This window comes from Meriones unguiculatus, chromosome 7 (assembly GCF_030254825.1).
Source record: "Meriones unguiculatus strain TT.TT164.6M chromosome 7, Bangor_MerUng_6.1, whole genome shotgun sequence".
Taxonomy (NCBI): domain Eukaryota; kingdom Metazoa; phylum Chordata; class Mammalia; order Rodentia; family Muridae; genus Meriones; species Meriones unguiculatus.
Window position 1 is genome coordinate 2,896,002 of NC_083355.1, and position 20,371 is coordinate 2,916,372.

Sequence of the window (20,371 nt, forward strand, 5' to 3'; positions counted from 1 at the left end):
TGGCATGAGCATGTGTCAAAAACCACAATGCCTCAGACTTGTGAGAATTGGCAATGTCTTCCCCAGGTCAGGCTCAGATTTGGCAAAGCCTTCCTCTGGTCCCTGTGTGTATGTGGACAGTGTGTGAAAAATTTTGCAAGCACAGCTTCCCCCCTCCAGTGTTACTGCAACCTGAGGCAGCTCCCCTACAGAGAGTACTCACGGAGACTAGCTGTTGACTACTTTATGTAAGAAAAGCACCTCGTTTTCAGGTGTCCTCTACCAGGGCGGGCACTTGTCCCTGATCCCAGCTTTTCTGTCTGCCACATCTCCACTCCTGCATCTTCCCAGTCAGCATCTCAGCACCAAGCCTCACAGACACACACAAGCTGAGAAGCAGAGACAAAGGAAGAAAGGGGCAGAAGAGGTGGCTGAAGATGCCTGTGGCCAAGCTGGACAACTTGAGTTTGCTCCGAGCACCCACATGTTGAAAGAAAGGCGCTAACTCCCACAAGCTATCCTCTGATGAGTGAGTGCACCAGTAGCACACACACCCCCCACCCCCCAAAAAATGTAAAAAACAAATTGTAAAAAACGGTTATAGACAAAAGACAGGAGCAAAGACTTGCCACAGGTCCCCAGGCCCTGCCCTGCCTGAAAAACCAGTGTCTTCTCTGGGAGCTTCTGCTGCTCAAGCAGGGCTCGGCTCCTTACCAGGGTGTGGCTTTGCTCTAGGTAGCTCACTCTGCAAGGGGTGGTAGCAATAAGAAAGAAAAGGAAGATGCCTCCCATGTAAGGCCGTATGTACCGCATGGACAGAGGGACAGCATGCCAAGTGTGTAAGTGAGCGAGGAAAGGCACACTTCTGGAGAACGGTTTACCTGCTTAAAAGCTTCCCAGGGCTGGGCGGGAGAGAAAAAAGAGGGCTAATATACTGAAGACAGATGCTGTGTCCAATCCTCACATTCCTGTGGCATCTTGTGTTCCCTCCTTGCAAAAACAGTCCTCGGGACAAGCTGTCTGACAGCACAGTGAGGGGAGCCCTGGTCAGACCACAATGAGAGGCCTGTGAGCTAACTCTAGGGAAGCTGCAGCAGGAAACTGGTGCAGCCAGGCAGGGATGTGCACGCCTTGAGCTCAGCAGTTAAGTCAGGCTGCAACACTGGGCAACTGCATGTTAAGAACCCGGTCTCCAATCAACCAGAGGCGTGTGCATCCCAAGTTGTGGCTTTCACTGCTCTTGGTAATTAGAAAGGCACACAGGAAGCCATGTGGGAAGTGCCTTGGAAATTACAGTGTATTGCACTATCAATACATACAGGCTGACACAGACCTCCCATTCCATAGAACTTCCCGAGCGGCTGCACTGCCTCTCCACTGCTGGGAAACAGAGCGCCAACATTTACAGGGCTACAGGGAAACTGAGTCACCCAAGAGGAAGAAGAGACCAGGTAGCATTCAGACCCTCAGAGTCTCTGCTTCCTCATGAAGTCACACTAATGTGGGAGACCACCCATCAGTGTTCCCTTCATGGTGGCCAAGCAACGGAGTAGGTACAGGTCAGCACTGTGCAGGGGCAGGCCTACCATCCTGGCCACTGAGGGGACCTGGAGCAGCCAAGGGCCCAAGGAGAGCTTTGCTGCACAACAGAACACTAAAGGCACCAGTACACACAGCAGAAGCCTGCCAGCAGAGGCCAGAGCACTCCTAAGTGCTCAAGTCCAGCCCTGGCCAGGAGCAGTTAGTGGCTTGTTCAGTCCTTGGTGTACAGAGGCCACTGTGGCTTCTCTCAGAGGGAGGCAGAGGGACAAGCCTAAAATAAAGAGAGGGGCTCCCCAACAAGCATCAAGGCCAACAATCAGCATGAGAGTGAGAAGGCAAAGGCAAAGTGACCCTATGAGGAAGAGACACTTTAAAGGACTGAAATGCCATGCACACACAGAACATGGCTGCTCCACACTACCACACGTTAAAACCTCGTGCTGGAGGGCAGCACTGTAACACAGGTCAGTCACCTCTTACCGGAAGTACCTCTGGCAGTCTCCTAGGAGAGCTGGTGACAAACTGAGGGCCCAGCTTGGCTGGAGCAAGCTTCAGTCGGGTGGCCTCATCACCAATAGCCATACAGCTCAAAATGCCACTGTCTCTGACAGGAGCTATCTGCGACAGATCCTCTGTGCTCTGCTCTCTATGAATGGTATGTGTCCAAACACAAAGGTGAAATTATTGAAGCAGAGTAGAAGTTAAGGATCAGGGCTTGAAAGTCCAGGGAGTCCTGGGTTCAAATTCCAGCTTTGCCATTGGCCAACTGGAGGACTTGGTGGTTAACTTCTCATAGTCAGCTGTTTTAACTTATATTTAAAGCCAGAATTATAGAGATTAAACAAAACAGAAGGCCTCATTTGGAATGCGATGAAAACCAAACACATCAGTTACTTTCGCACACTCGGTCCTCCCTCATCAACGAAGGCACAGCTAGAGGCACTTCAGGTGCATAACGAGATGCTGAGTCTTTGGTCGACATTGTGGCCTGGGAGCTACCCAGCACGGGAATGAGGAACAGGCAGAGGAGGTGATGCTGAGGAGACCCAGAAGGAAGCCACATCCACCCTGGAGGTGTACAGCATGTCCGCCCTGGAGGAGAGCCAGACACCCTATGGTAGGGTCAGATTAGGAAGGGCAGTTCTAGAGCCAAACAGCATCACAAGCTAGACCTGGGAGACAGCCAGACTACCTGGTCTTTGATACCTGGGGAGGACGAAAGGCAAGGGTTGTGTTTACTCAAGAATCAGCAACAGGGGCTGGTGACGCACCTTAGTTGGTAGCGTACACTTCTATCATGCATGAAGCTCAGGGCTCGATACACACAGACACGCACAGACACTACAGAGCTAGCTCTGGCTCCGGGCATATGATCAGGGGTGCGCTCTCCTCAGGGCAGGCTCCTGAGGGTTCTGTAGCCAAAAGGATTGTGAGGTTAATCTAGAGAGCCTGGGATCAAGCTTCTCATCTCTGCTCTGGCACTCTGACAGCTCTGCCAAATGATCGGGGATAGTCCCAAAAACATCCTAAGGGGAAAGCAACGTCTCACAGGCAGACAGTCACAGTGCGTGATCTGCACCCACACTACCTGCTACACCTTTCCCCATGCCAGGAACATCTTTCAATTCATACTTCATTTATTTCTCCTCTTTTTTTCCTCTTCTAGCTTCCTTGTTTGGGGGAGGGAGCATATGGGAAAGAGTGACGTGCACGCAGCGGGAGTGCTCTCCTGCTCTGCACTGTGTGTGACGCCCAAGCAGTCCGTGGCCCTCACCTTTGAAGCAGGGGCTGGGACGGTCTCTACCTCTTCCAACTCTCCCAGCCGTGAGTCTCCTTTGAGTCTGAGGTGGACGGAGCCCCCAGATCTCAGCTGCTTTGAGCTAATGGCACAGCAGCATGGCTTCTTAAAGAACAGTTTGTAATTGATAACGTTATCTTCATAAAAAGAAGGTAATAATATAAACTGTCTGGACTCTCGTAGGCACTGGGTGCTTATTCCTTGGCAGAGCATTGCCACACTGACCCTGGTCCATACACCGTGCTCTCCCATTTAGGCTTTAATTTCCTGGACGGTTATCATGGTCTGAATATACACACTCCCCTGAAGTGTTCAGTAGAAGCTATGATGTGGTGTGGGGGACTAAGAATGGGCCTACAGCACATGTCTGAGGGACTGCAGTATCCAACCAGGCCTCTTCTCTTCCCTCAGCCTGCGATCCACACCATGTGAGGACGCTGTTCTCATGCTCTCCAGAAGGCGTCCCACCCTACGCTTACCACCCAGCGCATCTGCTGCTGCCTTAACCTTGGGCTTTCTGCCTCCAGACTGACAGCAATACAATTCTAGTATTTATAAATCGCTGTCTTTAATGGAGGGATGGTAGGTGAACATACAAGGGCATAAATGTGATATGATTTAGTCATTCTACATGGCAACTGTCACACAGCTTCACGCTCAGAGACCTTACCCTGTTTCTCATGTCCTGTCATCTCTGCCCTCTGACACTCTAAGGTCCTGCTGCACGGGCTGTCTCTAACCCCTAACCTTGACTTCAGGCCAGGATAGCAGCATCTATAGAGGATAGCCTCCTCCACCTGTTCCCTCCAGTACAACCTCATCCTCCTGTTGGAGGCCCCAACAGGGAAGACACTCTGCTCCATTCCCTTACTGCCAGAACACAATGGAAGCATGTCGCCCCCCCCACCGAAAGTCCACACTCATTGTCACCTGCATGCTCAGGAGATACCTACAGCAGAGCCGACATGGCTGACAGAGGAGACAAAGGTTAACAAAGACAAGAGCTGGTGCCCTCCCAACAGCTCAGCACACGGTGCATGCATGTGGCTTCTGGAGCCTATTTAAGCTTGTTTTGTGTCATGAGTATGTTCAGCAGAAGTCAGGAAACTGGTCCTACATGACAGCACAGTCCTGTCTTACCAAAGACGTCCTCTGAGAGGCACCTCAGTGCAACGTAGGTGGAAGGAAACGAGGCAGCTTCTGCAGCCCACCACCCAGCGGCACAGAGGTCATGAGTGTCCACTATTGAACACACAGCTGTACGTACATCAACAAGCTTCAATGAAACATGGCAATGCTGCTATGAAAGCTGTCAGCCCCGGCATACTATGTGCACATAAAGCAGTCAAGTAGTCAGACTGCCATTAAAATGCCAAGAAGCGCAGTCTGAAGACACAAATTAGCAAGTAAGCAGCCCAGAAGCTACTGTTCTATAAATATAGGACCACTGAGATGCTCTGCAGGCACAATTTCCAACAAGGACCAGAACTAATTTGAAACAAGGTGATGATGGTTGGTATCCTAACACAGACAATAAGCTGCTCTCCTGCCATTGTCTGCTGCCATTCAGGAGGATGGGGAGGCAGGACGCCAGTTTCCTGGAATCACATCACTATCACACTTCAGTGAGAGCCCTATTGTGAGCTGAACCTCAATTTTCTTCTGAACACGCTGTGTGGAGAGCATGTTGCCAGGCTGCACAAGCCCAGGTGCTGGTGCAGTCAGCCCTGACTGGACTGCAGATGCCTAAATGCCCATGGCGAGCACCCTGACAATGTTCTGTGTTAGATTAACACAGGAGAGGAGTGTGAGCCCAAAGAAAATCACAAGACAGATAAGTGTCAAATCAGGAGGCAGAAATCAAAAGACAACTGTTCTGTAGATAGAAACAGCCACTCACTACACATCTGAGGGAAAATAGCATGTTTTAGGAAAAAAAAAACAAAAAACAAAACAAAAAAAAAACGAGGTACCTAAATTGGGTCAATGCAGTCACTACTGAAGCAGCGGTCTGGCAGCCACTACTGTTTGGCACCCACCACTGTGGATTACACTGGGCCTTGTGACAGCTCTGAGCACACTTGAAAGAAGCCAGGCTTTTAAAACACTGGCGCTTTTCTGTCTATTGTTGCACATATGTGGTTCCCAGGAAAACTGTCCAGTCTGTGCCATGTCCTCTCCTGTTTGTAATTTGCTCCCTTACAGCCCAGACCCTGCCAGCACCCCTGTGTTGACTCCAGTTCTGGACACTGAAAGTTTCAAAGCAGAGAGCAATCTCCTGTGCCCCTACCCTCATCTGCAACATGTGTCCTTCCATGTCTTCTCTCAGATATGTGTATGCACTTTAATGGCTGGTACTCGCAATATTTGTGTTTAATTTATTTTAAAAAGTACTGTACTATAAATCCAGGACTGATTCTTATCTTTTACTCAACATTCTGCATTTAAAAACACTTAAATCAACTTTAACGAGGTACAATTTGCATATGATAAAACCACCAGTTTGAAGCTGCAGTTTTCAGCAGGGACTACTATGCTTTTGTAGTCCCCACAGAGGCTGTGCCATTGCCCCACATGCCACCTGCAGTCAATTTCGTGCCTGAGTGTGTGTGAGAAGGAAAAAGAGACAGAGACAGAGAGACCCCAGCAATGCTGGCTCTGCTTTGCCTTTGCTTACCTGGTCACTGCCTAGCCTTCCTGAGTCTAACCTAAGATCAACCAGCATAACCTTACAGCTTGCAGGGTGAGCTGCTCTTGGGGGTCTGTCAGCAGCAGCTGTTACCGATGACGTCAGTGTTAAAGGGTGCTGTGATCCCGGTGTCACATTTAAAAGATCACGAAAACCCCATTTCCTCTAGTTTCTGGTTCTCTCTTGCACACAAAATAAAAGCAGTGTTAATTTTCCTGTAAGTTTATAACTGAGCGTGCAAGACTTTTTCTTCTCTATCATGCTACGCCTTGTTTTCCTGAGATGAGCCACTTGTGTAACCTGCACTTTATCCTTTCTATGCATCCTCAGGTTTAATTTTCTAACACTGCTATCAAGTTTGATGTCCCTATCAGTAAGCACACCCTGCCCCTGGCAAAGTTCTTGTCTGATTTTGACTGCTTAGCATGAGGGAGGGAACATTCCCACTTATCTTCTAACCTGTCTGTCTGAGGACTGACATTCTTTCTTAAATGGTGACAAAACTCACCAGCATAGAAACTGGGGCCCAAGGTTCCCTTGTAAAGTTTAGACTGAAACTTGGTTTCTGTACAGACATGCCTGTCCAAGCACTCTCGTTCTGCAGTTAGGTGTGGGAGCACCATTCACTGGGTCTGTCCATTCAGTGACTATTACCAGCATGAGCTCCTCATAAGAAAGAAGCTTCCTGTTCTCTTTTGGTGCTTGTGGGCCTGGACTACAAGCCACTCTAACTGAACTCTTAAAAACTTTTGGAACTATCACCTAGTTTAACAAATTTACACAAATATTTGGGCCCGTTTCCTATTTCTGTTACATTCTACTCTTCATTTTTTATTCTACTTTTGCTTTAACACCAGCTTCTTCTCTTCTAGTTAAAAATCTGTAGGTATCAAGACTTTAGAGCAGTTATGGCCAGCACACGAAACTGTGGTGATTTCATCAGCTGTTCATGGTACCACCAATAATTCACCAGTGCAGCAATGAGTCCCCTTCACGGCAGGCATGGAGAAAGAAAATGGTGTTGCCAGTGACAGAAATGAGATGGCTCTGAACCTGCATGTTCACACTGTGGCATGCACATCTGAAGCAGTGGGACAGGAGGAAGTTCTGCTGGACCTGGGTTTTAATGTCTTTTACTGCTTCTCTCTTCATTTCACCCTGCTGGTTGGACAGGGCTTCCGGTAACTGCGGGACGCTAGAGCAAAGGAGCACTTCAGCTCCAGGTGGAGGGTTTCTCCACCGACCATGCTGTCTGCTAAAGTCTCTGCCTCAATGTGTTACTCAGGCCCCATACCCTCCATGAAGATAGGGATTAAGCATGAAGGGGTCTTGGCTCCCTCCATGCTACCACCACAATGACAGCAGACAAACACAAGCAAGGGCAGCAGGTAGGGTGTCACCAGTAACCACAGAGGCAGCACAGCTGGAGGTCAGAAGGTCAGCTCTGGGACTGGGCACTGATGCCTGAATCCTGCCAGTTCCCATGGGAGCAGCCCACACGTCTCCCCACCTGTCAGACCTTATCATGCAACAGTGCAAATGATGCTCAGTAAATGGTAGATAGGACTGTTACCCAAATCTTACATTTTCATTCAACTAGAGTTAAGAAACAGTGGGATGGGGAGATGACTTAGCAGATGAGAAAGCTAGTACAGCGTCAACAAAGCAGAGCCCCAGGAGTCAAGCGTCCCAGGGGCTGGACAGCCCGGTGGGGCGGCAGCGGGTGCTGAGCGCAGCCTCTTGTTCAGGAACTCACTCTGAATTTCTGTTGTTGGCAGCACCCCTCCCTGACCCTTTTCTTTCTCAATCTTCACTTTCTGACTAAATGCTTGAGCTGCATCTTGTTGCTCATGTGCTTGCTTTCGCTGGAATTCAACCTCAGTGTGGCACAGTTTTGCTGTACTTTCAAGTTGCACAGCAGTCCGGCACACTACTGCAACCCCAGCAAGCAGGAGGCTAAACTAGGAGTTTAAGTTCTAGTTAAGTTCCAGGCCAGACCCAGGTATAGCGATATGTCTCAACATCAACAACAAAAATAAGCTAAAAACACACACACACACACACACACACACACACACACACAAAACAAAACATATCAAGTAGAAAGTATTTCTTCTTTAGCCCAAAAACTTTTCTTTCTATATTATTTCTTGTGCATTAATTTTTTTAAACTAGGTTTCAGGCATGGTCTCTCCAACGTTTCTTTAAACCCCGTCCTTTCACTTACCGTGTGGTCAGAGAACAGAGAAGACACAGGGAGAGCCTCTGGACTTATAGATAGCCCCTTTGCGGCACAGATACTGTTTATTTTATGAATGGCACGCTCTTTGTGGAGCAGACGGCTGTGTGTGCAGCTATGGACCTGGGTGATTAACCCTGTTATTAAAATCTCCCTTCTGCTGGACCTTTATCCATTTGGACCACTCTGACCTGCTCCTGACTTAGCTCCTCCACCCTGTATGCTTGTAGGTCTCACCACTCAGGTCATTATGGCCTCAGGGTCACACTGTCAAGACCATTGTTCCCTCTTGCCTTCTTGCTCCCTTTCCACACTTTGCTTTGCCCCCTTCATGGCACCTTGGTCTCTGCTGACTCTGGCCTCCACTAGCTGGTTTGATTTCTCACGCAGTGCTGCACCCTGATGGTCAGGTCCCATACGGAGCAACCGCCACTCACCTTCAGGCAGATAGCCACTTTTGTTTCGGAGTGCATTCTCTAGGGTCTGCTCCCTCTTTTTGGTCCTCCTACCTTCTTCTGCACACTCACTCCATGGAGCGGGACATCTCTAGCATGGTGAATATATCTGTTTTCTTTGGGAGAGGTCTCTATAGCCGCCTCCTTCTTCTTCTTTCCCTTTGCTCTTACCCTTCCCAGGGTCATCTCCACAAAGGCAATTCATCTTCCTGTTCTGTTCTGAGTAATTTACACCCACAACACTACTTTCTCTATCAATACTCCTCGTTCTCAGCCACCCAGAAAAGCAGCTAAATCAGCCAGGGCAAGGGGAGAATGGCTGCAGTCAGTCAGAAAGTCCCTCAGCCTGCCCTGGCCCATGCCCTGAAGACTGTCTTCAGTGTCCCTGCCTCTATTCCAATTCTAGAGTGAAGACAGCCACCTCCAAGAGTGGCACACCATCTCTGGCTTTCTGTTGTGTACTTCCCTCTAGACTCCATCACCTTTACTGTCTCTGTGGCTCTTGGAGTTCAGACTCACTGGTGGAGCCAGCACCCAAGGCCATCTGAATAGTTTAACTCTGTTCCTTATGACCAAAATCAGATTTTTACTATAAGAGTAGTATGATTTTCATCTTAACTGAGTGAAAAGTGGAGACTGGGATGCCAAGGCTAGTTGCATTTGGGAGAAACATCCTGTGAGTGGATACATGCAAAAAAATCTTACAGCTTGGGTGGCTCAGGGGCCACTTAAAAACCAGTTGGGATCTGTGCAGGACCAGAAGATAGCCAGATTCCAGATGGTGAGCGAGGCTAATCTCTCTCGTCTAAACAAAAGCCAGGTGGTTATGGCACAAGCTTTTACCCCCAGCAGTTGGGAGGTGGGGGCAGGCGGATCTCTGTGAGTTCAAGGCCAGCCTTGCCTACAGATTGAGTTCTAGGACAGCCAGGACTATACAGAGAAACCCTGTCTCAAAAATCAAACAATAAAAGAATCTAAACGAGTGGAGGGGTGGTGGCTCACACTGCTCTCCCAAAGGACCTGCGTTCAATCTCAGCACCCACGTCACATGGCTCACAACCATTGAAACTCGAGCTCCAGGGGAAGCTCACCACCTCTTCTGGGACATACGCATGCATGTGTGCACACATGTATATGCACATGTTTGCCTTGGTTAATTCTTAAAGGCAACTCATCAAAGAAAATGTTTCATCTAGGGTACAACTTTCCAGAGTCCATGGCCAGCATGGGAGAGAGCACGGCAGAAGCACGTAGGGATGCCACCATAGTTGAGAGCTCAAGTCACACTCCACAACTGCAAGGCCTAGAGAGCTAACTGGGAAGGGCCTGAGCTTGTGAGACCTGAGTCCGCCACAGCGACACACCTCCTCCAACAATGCCACACCATCTAATCCTTCCCTAGCAGTTCTGCTACCTGTGAATGAACTATTCAAACATGGACCTACAGTGGCCACTCTCATTCAGACACCACAGAACAGATCACAGCAAGATCACAGCATTTAATGGGGACACAGGAAGTCTGTCGTCTAGCAAAGCTGCTAAGCTTCCAAAGATTGCTCAAAGGACAGACAGTTTACTACTATCAAAACTACAAAATCTTCCATTTACAGAGCAGCTCCTACTGAGTCTGGGCTTTCAAGAAACGACAGTGAGACACGATGGCGAACAGCACCACACCTTCCTTACACAGGATGCATGCCACAGGCCATCTTGCTGGGGACGTGAGAACAGAAATCCCCCTGCTGCAAAGATCTCCAACACTGCACAGTTAGCACTTAAACTTCCACAGCGTCAGTGGCTTAACTGGAAGGAATTCTTGACCTCACTCCAATCCAAAATAATGCTGTCATTTCATTAACAGACAGAACTGTATGATGCATGGTGCAGTAACATCCATCTCCTTTACAGCGCCTCACAGAGCAAACAAAAACCTCAGCAGCACACAAATATGCCCATAATAAATTTAAAATGGTATTATGCCACTCAATCAAAGAAATAGGAAACAGCCAAAGGGGAAAAGCATGTATCTTGGATCCTTATACTACAATGATATATATGGGGGGGGGGGGGGGCGAGGCAATTACTTATAGAGAGTATTACAATTGTTCACTTAAGAATTACTGAAATCAGTTCTGAAAATAAGAAAGACTGCAGCAAAAATGAAAAAATCAGAATAATGTCTTCCAACAAGTGCTTCTTCATCAAATAAGATTCAACACACCTGCTGACAGGCATAAGCATACTTTGTACATACAAAGCTCAGCTGCATCTGTACTGTTTACAAAGCACATTAGCATTCTTTAGCAACTTCCTTTATAAAATACTAGTTTTTCAGTATTATTGAAGGGAAAGGGGTGGAGTAAGGGTGGGGTGGGGTGAGGGTAGGATTTGGGGCAGGGAGTGGGGGAACAGGAGGAGGGAGGGGAAGTCCTGAGCTTGCTTTCATAGGTCCTTTATTGTTGTGGGTATGACTGTCATTTGCAGCCAGATCCTGGTTCCATATTTCTGTAGCAGAAACCTGCAAACTCCGGCGTATGGATCAAACCTGGCCGACAGTGTATTTTTATAAATAATGTTCTGCTGAAGCCCAGCCATACTCATCCTTTACATCCCGTCCCTGGCTCCTTTATGCTGCAACAACAGAGCTGGGGCTTCTAATCAAAGAACTGGGACTATTTATGATTTAACCTTTCTGAATCTTCATGAAAGCAACTGTGAACTCGCCTACATTCCTCTTCTAAACCCTAAAGCCCCAGACTAGTTTGTAAAAACTTGAAGCATGGATACAAAGGCTGAGTTGCCATTTGTTACTATTCTTGGTTATTCCTTCCCATTTTGTATTTTTCATTAATTCCCTGAAAAGATATAGTCAATTTTTATTAAAAAATACAAATTGACTTTACAATAAAAAAAGCCTAATTCTAAAAACACAGCTAAGTAAAATATATTTCCTTTTCCATTAGAAGGAAAAACAATCTGACCTTTCACCTGCTACCACCAGAAGAACCAGAGTTCAACACAATATTCTACTCAGACTCATCTCAGCACCTCAGCTTGGTAAAAGATCTACCCACCCGAGCTGCCAGTTGTCCATGGCTTGGCTGTGAGGACTATTTTCCCCAGCTGTACCATAATGACTTCAAAGTCCATGTTATGGTAGCTGCGTTCACTTGGTTTTTAACTATACTTTCTACTAAAACTTTGTTTTGTTTTGCTTTTGTGTTTCGAGACAGGGCTTCTCTGTTTAAGCCAGCTGTCCTGGGCTCACTCTGTAGACCAGGCTGGCCTCGAACTCACAGGGATCTACTTGCCTCTGCCTCCAGAGTGCTGAGATTAAAGGCCTGTGCCACCACCGCCTGGCTCAGCTAAAAATTAATGCTTAAATTTAATTATGCCCTCAGCCCAAAAGGATTTCAGACAGCTAAGCAATGACACGTGTCATGGGCAGAAAAAGCCTGTTCTCTGTTCAGCAGCAGGGCATTGAGTCCTTAGGGCTGCACCATCCTTTAGGCACAGCCCTTGCCAATGTAGAGAGGGAGGACAGTGTAGGACAGAGGGCACTGGGGAGTTGGTTGCCTTGGGGCTGGCACAGGTAGTAGAGTGGTGTATCAGGAAGGCCTGGCTGAGTCTCCTTTCTTCTCACCCTCCTTGCACATCCAATCACCTGCCTAGAAACCCCATCAGGAACCTGGCCTATAGCTATACACACAGAGTGACCACAGAGCTGGTACCCCAGTCCATTCTGGATCTGGAAAGCACTCAGAAAAGCTGGGGAGTCTCAGGGAGACGTAGAAGTGGACATGCAGCCAGCTCTGTGAGGTCCACTGTGACCCAGGCAGCTCTGACACACAGCCACTCCATAGCTTCTTGCTTGTTCTACCAGATATGACTGACAGCAGCCTGTTGAGGGCTGACGGCCTTCCCTTGCCATTACCTGGATCATCTTAAATACCATTCTCCAGTAATTTTCCACATACACAGTAATTTCCCACATACACACTTTGGGCTTCGGAGTCCTAGGTAATGAGGTCATTCAGTGCTATCACAGCCTAACAAAGCCCATCTAATGACCACAACTAGCTCCCCTGAAGCTCTGCAGCCTGGTGGGGCTGACCTGCTCATTCTTCTGGGTGGTCTGACAGTGCACACCTGTCTGGGTATACTCTGCTCCTCTCAATCCCTGCCATGGGAGCACTCCCCTTCTCCTGCCAGCAGCTTTGAGGAACACTTGCCTGTTCATGGCCTAGAGAAGGCCCCTGAAACACAGCAGCTTCTGGTGCCACGAATCCATTCAGTCCTTGGTTATGAATGGCCTTGAAATGTACATATTTTCTCTGTCTTGTGTAAAGTGACTGTTTTAAGAGACTCTTTCAGGCCATGTCCCCCCTCCTATGTAGGAAGATGAGGCGTCCCAGGCAACAAGTCTCTCTGCATATGCTGAGCCCACAGTGCCTGGCTTGACCTCCCCCAGGACCACCTGGAGTAGCATGCTCTGCTTCCAGGAAATGGATCTAGTGTTTACAGGAGTGTATAAAAACTCCGGATTGCTAGGCCCACACACTGTCTGTGGGTACTCACTCCTAAACCTTCCAGTGATCAGACACCAAGTGCAGATGGGAAGATAGCAATGCTCTTGCACACTGATAAATGCAAAGGCCTTAGAACACCGAGGATGAGTAAAGGAGACAGAAGATGACACATAAGCAACGTGGCTTTGAGAGAAGCATTTTCTCCCACGAACATGTTCATTCTGGTCCAGCTGCTGGGTCAGAGTTCTCCTATGGTCCCAACACTCATGCCCCTCTACTGAAGCCTTTCCAGCCCGTCTCCTGGTGCTACCTGACATCTTCTGCCTGCCTGCCCTGGAGTGACCCCCACCCGAGCTCCTGTGTGGCTAGTGGCCACCCCTCCCCATGCTCCTGTGTGGCTCATCTATCTGCCCTCAGCAGTCTTCCTGCCACAAGTCACGCCTCTGTTACCTTTCATTTCAAACTGGACAGAGCCAGTTCCTTGCTCCTCAGGCCCCTTTCCCCCTCTTTCTTATGCTGCTTCTAGCTACTTGCAACCTCATGGATCTCTTCCCTTCTGTAAGTCACACCTGCATCTGGCCATTCTGTCTCCCTCGCATATCTAGGTCTGAGGAATGGTATGGGCCTTGTGTGTCTAGTTCAGTCATGCGAGGCTGTGCCACTAGGTACAAAAGAGAATGGCCATGCCCAGATCCAGACACGCAGTTGGTAAACCTCTTCCAGGCAACGCAGCTCCTCAAGAAGAGGTGCTGGGGCTGATCTCAAACTCTGGGCAATTTTGCACAGGAATGAGAAGACATGCCTGCACTTTGCTGCAAAGACAAAGCAGTGAGGCCACTTTATTCCTGCAGCTTCAAGCCACCTGTATCAGGCTGCAGTGGGCCAGATGGGTCTTCCCAGGGCTGACCACACTGCTCTCACAATCCTGGGTTTATACCTCTCCACAAGTTCTCTGAGTTTGGGGAAGGACCAGGAAACAGTCTGGGCTGCCAAGCTAACATGATGAAGGCCCAGGGGTGGGGATATGGGCTGCTTCGCAGCAGCTGACTGTAGTTTGCCTCATGCTCTGGCTGGGGAGTGACTTTGCCAGCTGCAGACAGTTTCTAATATTATGTGAAGTTTGGAATTCTGGGGACTTTTCAGAGGGTACATATATGCTAGAGCCCCAACAACTGTGAAGGCAGGGTGGGCTGTTGGTTGGCTGTCATCAGTCGCAGTTCATTATGTATTCCCAAGAAAAGAGGAAACAACAAAAATAAAAAATTAGATATCCTGATGGTGAAGATCAAACTTGCCCCAAGGAACTCGATGCCCCTAATCAGCTGGAAGTAACAATACAGACCCCGGACCTTGACTTTATTCAGGGATCTCTTTCCTCTCTATCCTTTTTTTCTCTTATCTAGTGTTAGGGGGTTGAAAGGTGGAAGAAAAGGGGAAGAAGTAAGAAAGAGCCCATAAAGCAGCACTCGACACTTCCAGCAGCCATGGCATTCGCAAAGGCAGGCTGTGTCCAGTACACCACATACGTTTCCTGAGGACTCAGAGAACAGGAGTGAAGGAGTGAAGAATGGCAGTGAGGGAGTCTCTTTTCATTGGTAAAAATGAACTCAGAAATGACACTTCAAGCAGAATGGCAGTGACTTCTTTCAGTTCTTCTTCCTTCCTAATGAAAGGGACTTGCTGCTGAGTCCAATCTTAGTACTACCCCTGGTGACTCCCCCTTACTGAACAAAGACGTGTACAAGGTGACCTTGGACACCACACATAGTCAACTGTGTGTGACCAGACCAGGGAAACAGCATCATCTGCCCTCAGACTAGACCCAGGCAAGCAACTAGCTCCTGTGACATCAGAACACGGGGCACACTGTTGTGACAGGGACAACGCCTCAGTTCGCTGCGACGAGACCTGGAATGCAGGACACTTACCAGCGCAGAGCGATCTTGATGGGGGTGGTGAGGCAGGACGTGAACAGGTCGGCTGGAAGGTCCGGGATCATGGGCAGCAGCTCGTGGGCCTCACAGGCCGCCAGCTGGATGCAGTTTTTCATTGACGGAGGCAGGGGCATCTGAGCAAGTGGATGGTTTGGATTAATTGCGGCTACCTAGAGGAGGGCACAGAAGACAGTGGCTTAGCTGACACTCCTGGAGGGAGTGCTGGCGGCAGCAGAACTGGCTCTGCCGAGGACAAAGCGTTCCTCTGTAACCCCAACACCCATGCTGGTGCCAGTGTTCACATGGTCCTCCCCAACCCTTCACGTGACCTGTCCAGGCTGAGCAGTCAGTCCCCGGTGTATCCTGACGTTATTCTGGAGGGTGTACTGGCATGGGAAGACGACTCAAGGTGCATGATATCAACACCGAGAAGACATAAGATACAAGCAGCACAACAGTGTGCCTGCAGCCGTCAGAGACAGAAGGAAGGGCGCAGAGCGTGTGCACAGTTAGGCGGGTTGAGTGATGGCTTTCCATGCACACCCGATTTCTGCAATTGTTCTACAAACAAACGTGCACTTCTTTTATAAAGGGTCTCTTTAGGGCAGGTTAAGTACAAGGTGTTTGGTATTTTCCTCAGTGGCATCTGGTGAGGCACAAGCCTGGACACAGCCCACACTGCATGGAAGCTTGGGAAGGAAGACTCAAAAAACAAAAACAAAAAACCATTACTGCATACTTCAGCAATGCACATACCTCTTTTCTAACCGAATAAAAGCAAGTCAACTGTGCACTTTTTGTCTGTTTGAGGTAGAATCCTTGTTCTGTACCCCAAGCTGGTTCTGAACTCTTCCTGACTCCTCCTTCTGAAAGCTAGGGTTACATAGAAAGATGAGGCTCCATGTTCAGTTGCCAAAGTAAAAATCTTTCCGTACATAATTTGGTGCATTTAGACGTTGGCAAGTGACAGGCCTAGTGGTAGATGACCTACTCACACTGCCACAGAGAGCTTTGTGCCTTCCTGTGCCACCAAAGCAGCCGCAGCATCTGAACATGCATGGCACACAGATGCAGCTCTACTACATGTGCGCTGTGCCTCTGCTTCATTGGTACATTCACGTGACTGCACTGGATCTGCCGCAGGCTCCGCTGCCATTTTCAGAAATACTGTGACTCACGAGAACTGCCATCATTTGGCCAGTGAGATCTCTAAGTGTGACACGGGGACCGTATGTGCACACTGCCCGGCCAGCTTCCGACAGTGCTCATGAAAAACCTATGTTCAGAATGACTGTTTCCACAGCGCCCGGCTTGCAGAAGCAGAGCGGCTGTGAGCAATGGCTTGCCTGAAGCAAGCAATGTGATGCAGACGATGGCAGGTGCTTACAGACGTGTGGCCCTGAAGAGGAAAGTATCAAGAGTGTGGGCCCCAAAGCTGCTCATCAGGCAACTCGAGGAAGACAGAGCACAGTGCAGGACGGCAGGATGAATTCTCTTTAGTGGGCCTGCATGACACACGAGGTAAGTGAGCTAACAGGAAACTCAGATACCACCAACTCCACAGGTGCAGAAGCTTGCAGCAGCCCTGAGTGAGCGCCTCTGACTTGGCCATAATGAAAAGCTACCTACTGTGTAGGTAGGTCCCAGTTTAACCCAGCCCATCTTGGTTGGGGATATAGCAAAACAGTTTTATTCTCAAAACTGATGAAGTTTAATGCCCCAAAGAACCTCCTCTCAGTGCAGTTTTATTTATTACAAGTCCAGTCCTGGGCAAGGATCATGCAGACTCCTTAGTTTTCAGGTAGTTACTTAATCGACTCCTTGGTTTGTGCTATTCATCCGTTGAGACAGAACACCATTGTTCTTCGCTGGGACCACAGCAGAGCCCAGAACTGGAGCCGCACAGGCAATCCCTGAGGAGCATGGAGTGAGTCAGGAGTGTCACTCTAAGTCTCACAGCCACCCTCATGCCTCTCTTACAATTCCTTCTAATTGCACAGCTCTAGCATTTCTCAGTGCACTCTCATCTGCTTTTTGCGTCTTCTCGGAAATTATATCTCCATTTTAAAAGATCTCCAGCAATTAGGAAACAGGAGGCTGAGGAAGGGAGCTAGACCCTCTCCAGTGTAGCCCAGACACCTGTGACAGCCAGGCTCCAAGCAGTATGCTTTGTACCATCTTACGTCAAAACTCACACAGCGGTGCTGCTCCCAGACACACAACATCAACATTTAACTGCCCACAACATCATCTGGGGCATCTTTAATTCCTCAAATGGTGGGTATTAAAGGCATATTTTACCAAGAACCCCTTCCAGTACAGAACTATTAAGCCCAAAGTCAAAATTCAAATACTTGTATACACGACTGCAAAATAATACAAGCCATTTCATAAAAACATCAGTTTCTAGGGAAATAAGTGATAAATTCTGTGAAACATAGCTACTTTCCATTTTGCATTATTGGGACTCAAAGCCCAGCCATTGTACATGCTACACAAGCAGTCCATGGCCAAGGCTACACCCCAGCCCCAGGGGAACTTTTCAGGTGGACAGTTCAGAATTCAGCAGCTTGAATAATACCACCAAGGTTTCCTTAAGAGAAGAAAGGTGAGATCATGTGTAAAATAGTGTTCTGGCTACATAAGCTAAAATAGATAGGAAAAGCCATAGCTCTGCACAGGAAATTGGTTTCCAGGTCTGTCACATCAACCCTGCCCGAGAGATGATGGGTCTGGACAGATCTGGTCACGCAGGGCCAGGTGAGAACCCTGGAGCCTGCAGAGGCGGCTGGAGCAGGAGCTCCAAGGAAGCAGGCCAACACCTTGCCAGGTGGACGGGGGCTGGCGGGGAGCAAAGAGGATGACCTCTGCCCCTGTGCTGGATCCCGGGGACAGCAGAGGCAAGGGAGGAGCCCTCCAATGCAGATCAAAGCCTCGGAGACATCCATCTGGAACTGCTAGCAGCCTGGCATTGTTTTGTAAGCACCACTAGCTACCAACAGGCACGGAGGACACAGGGCAGCCAGCAGACAATGAAAATGGAAACCACTGTAAGTAGGAAGGAATGGCCAGGGACCCACAATCCAAACCCACTTTTCTATTTTCCTTTTCAAAGAAAGCCCCTGTGGGAAGCTGGTCTACAGTAAAAGAAGGCCCAGGCCTGGGCACCGGAGAACCACATTTAGGAGCAGACAGTGAGCCTCAGCTGCCTTGTCAACCCACCACCCACGAGCTACGTCAAATACATTGATAGTTCTGCCTCAGGGATAATTAGACTCAGTGACTTTTTTTTTTTTTTTTTAAGCATTCAAAATTTGAGGTGTGGGATTCAACCAATGAACAATCCTTTCAGATTTGCTAATACAGGAATGGGAAAAAAAATCAATTTACACATGAGTTTCAATTTTTTATCTAAGATATTGGCACTTTAATTGCAATAATCCTTTACAGGGCAGCCTGGCATGGTGTGACCCATCCAGGTGGCATCGGAGCTCCTGGAAGACTAAGGAAGCCGGCCCTCTGCCCAGGAGATTGCTCCTGAGAGCTGGGAGGCTCTCGCATCAGAAAAGTCTTAGAGGCAGCTCACTGCACCAAGCTCCACAGAGGATAGCTGCTCCTCTCCCACGGCTGGTGCTATGGGGGGACAAGGCCAGGAACCTCCCAGGTCACATGCGGGGCACATACCACTGTTTAGGGTAGTACCCACAATTTTTTTTTTTTAATTAGCCACTGAACATTGAAATAGAGTTGTTCTGCCCTTTTGCACACACATTGAGTGACAAGTTTTTTTGTTATTACTGTTGTTTTGTTTAAGTTTTTCGAGACAGGGTTTCTCTGTGTAGCTTTGGTTGTTCTAGACTCGATTTGTAGACCAGGCTGTCCTTGAACTCACAGAGATCCACCTGCCTCTGCCTTCCTGGGATTACAGGTGCCACAACGCCTGGCTGAGCGACAACTTTAACAAGGTGGGACACAGAAAAGGTTCAGGAATCTAAAGGAGACCTTCTAAGTAGTTCTACCTTAAAGAAGCTTTTTCCCCCTATGTTCAGCAGTGCCTCATTAGTAAGCCAGTTTGAGATCAGAGAAAGCTGAGCTAAGTGGAGCTCATGCTACTCAACCAACCTTATAAGTAGTCAGAGGTCTAACATGTGACACACTATACTAATGACAGCATATGTAGTAGATTTTCAATACACAAATCACATAATTGCATGTACCCAATTGTCAATAACAGCTAAACCGAGATTGTATAGCTGGAAACTTAAATCTTGGCCAAAGGAGCGGAAGAGCAGCTTCTGGTAGATGGCACCTCAGTGATGTCCTCCGATGAGCCTTGCTCAGCAGGTTTCTCATGATTATTCTGAGCCAGCCCCAATGAACCGTCCATTATTTTAAAGCCACTTAGCTGCTGGCAGTTTCGGCTTCTAAATGCTCTCAAACCATTCTCCAACTCAGTGAACATGTTAATTAGAAATGATAAGCAAATTCCATTCCCAACCATGCTTGAATTGAATCAACAACTCAAGACAAGGAAGTGTGGGGGATTCTGTAGCCATGTGCTGCACAAGAAAACTGAAGAGGCATGCTGAGCTGACCAGCTGCTGGGGGACAGCTGAGGATCACAGTCCTGAGGAGGGAGATGTCCAGGGGCTACTGTCCATCCTGGTCACACTGTACGCTGGCACTCAGCAGCTTAGAGCTCTCTTCTGTGTGAGGCACAGAATAACATCCATAATCACAAATGCTTTCTCCTCAGAGTTGGGCTCTCCTAGAGGCCACAGCACAGAGCACGCACCACGAGGCAGGCTGGCGTGCCTCTGGACAACGGCATGTTGGTCTGAAGTGTTGCTGGTGACTTGTAGGCTCTGGACACAGGGACTATCTGCTTGTAATACTGTACAGTACAAGCTGAGGGCATGCTTGTACTTCTCTGTCTCACGCTGTCCAAGGACCCTGGCTTCCTGTCACACGCCTCCTTTCCACCCTCTTCACACAGGTTACGTCCACACTCTGAGTTCAAGGCAATCATCATTTTCTGCCATGTTCTTTCTTGGAATTCACAGCCTCTTCCTTTGTCATGTGATGATCTGTGTGAGCCCATGGTCACCTCTGAGCACAGTGTGCCAGCTTATGTCCTAGAGTATCTCATGCACTCCTCCTTCCTTGTCAGCCACAGGTCATCTGGGGGCAGAGACCATCTTTCTTT

General features: G+C 48.5%; 1 protein-coding gene across 1 annotated transcript in view; it reads right to left on the minus strand.

Annotated features, from left to right (window-relative positions):
• The window catches only part of Rptor (regulatory associated protein of MTOR complex 1), a 285,695-nt gene that overhangs the window by 131,963 nt on the left and 133,361 nt on the right, over window positions 1–20,371 (minus strand). Inside the window, exon 6 of the mRNA XM_021639555.2 lies at window positions 15,160–15,335. Coding sequence (XP_021495230.1) covers window positions 15,160–15,335 — 176 coding nt within the window. The remainder of the gene's footprint in view (window positions 1–15,159; window positions 15,336–20,371) is intronic.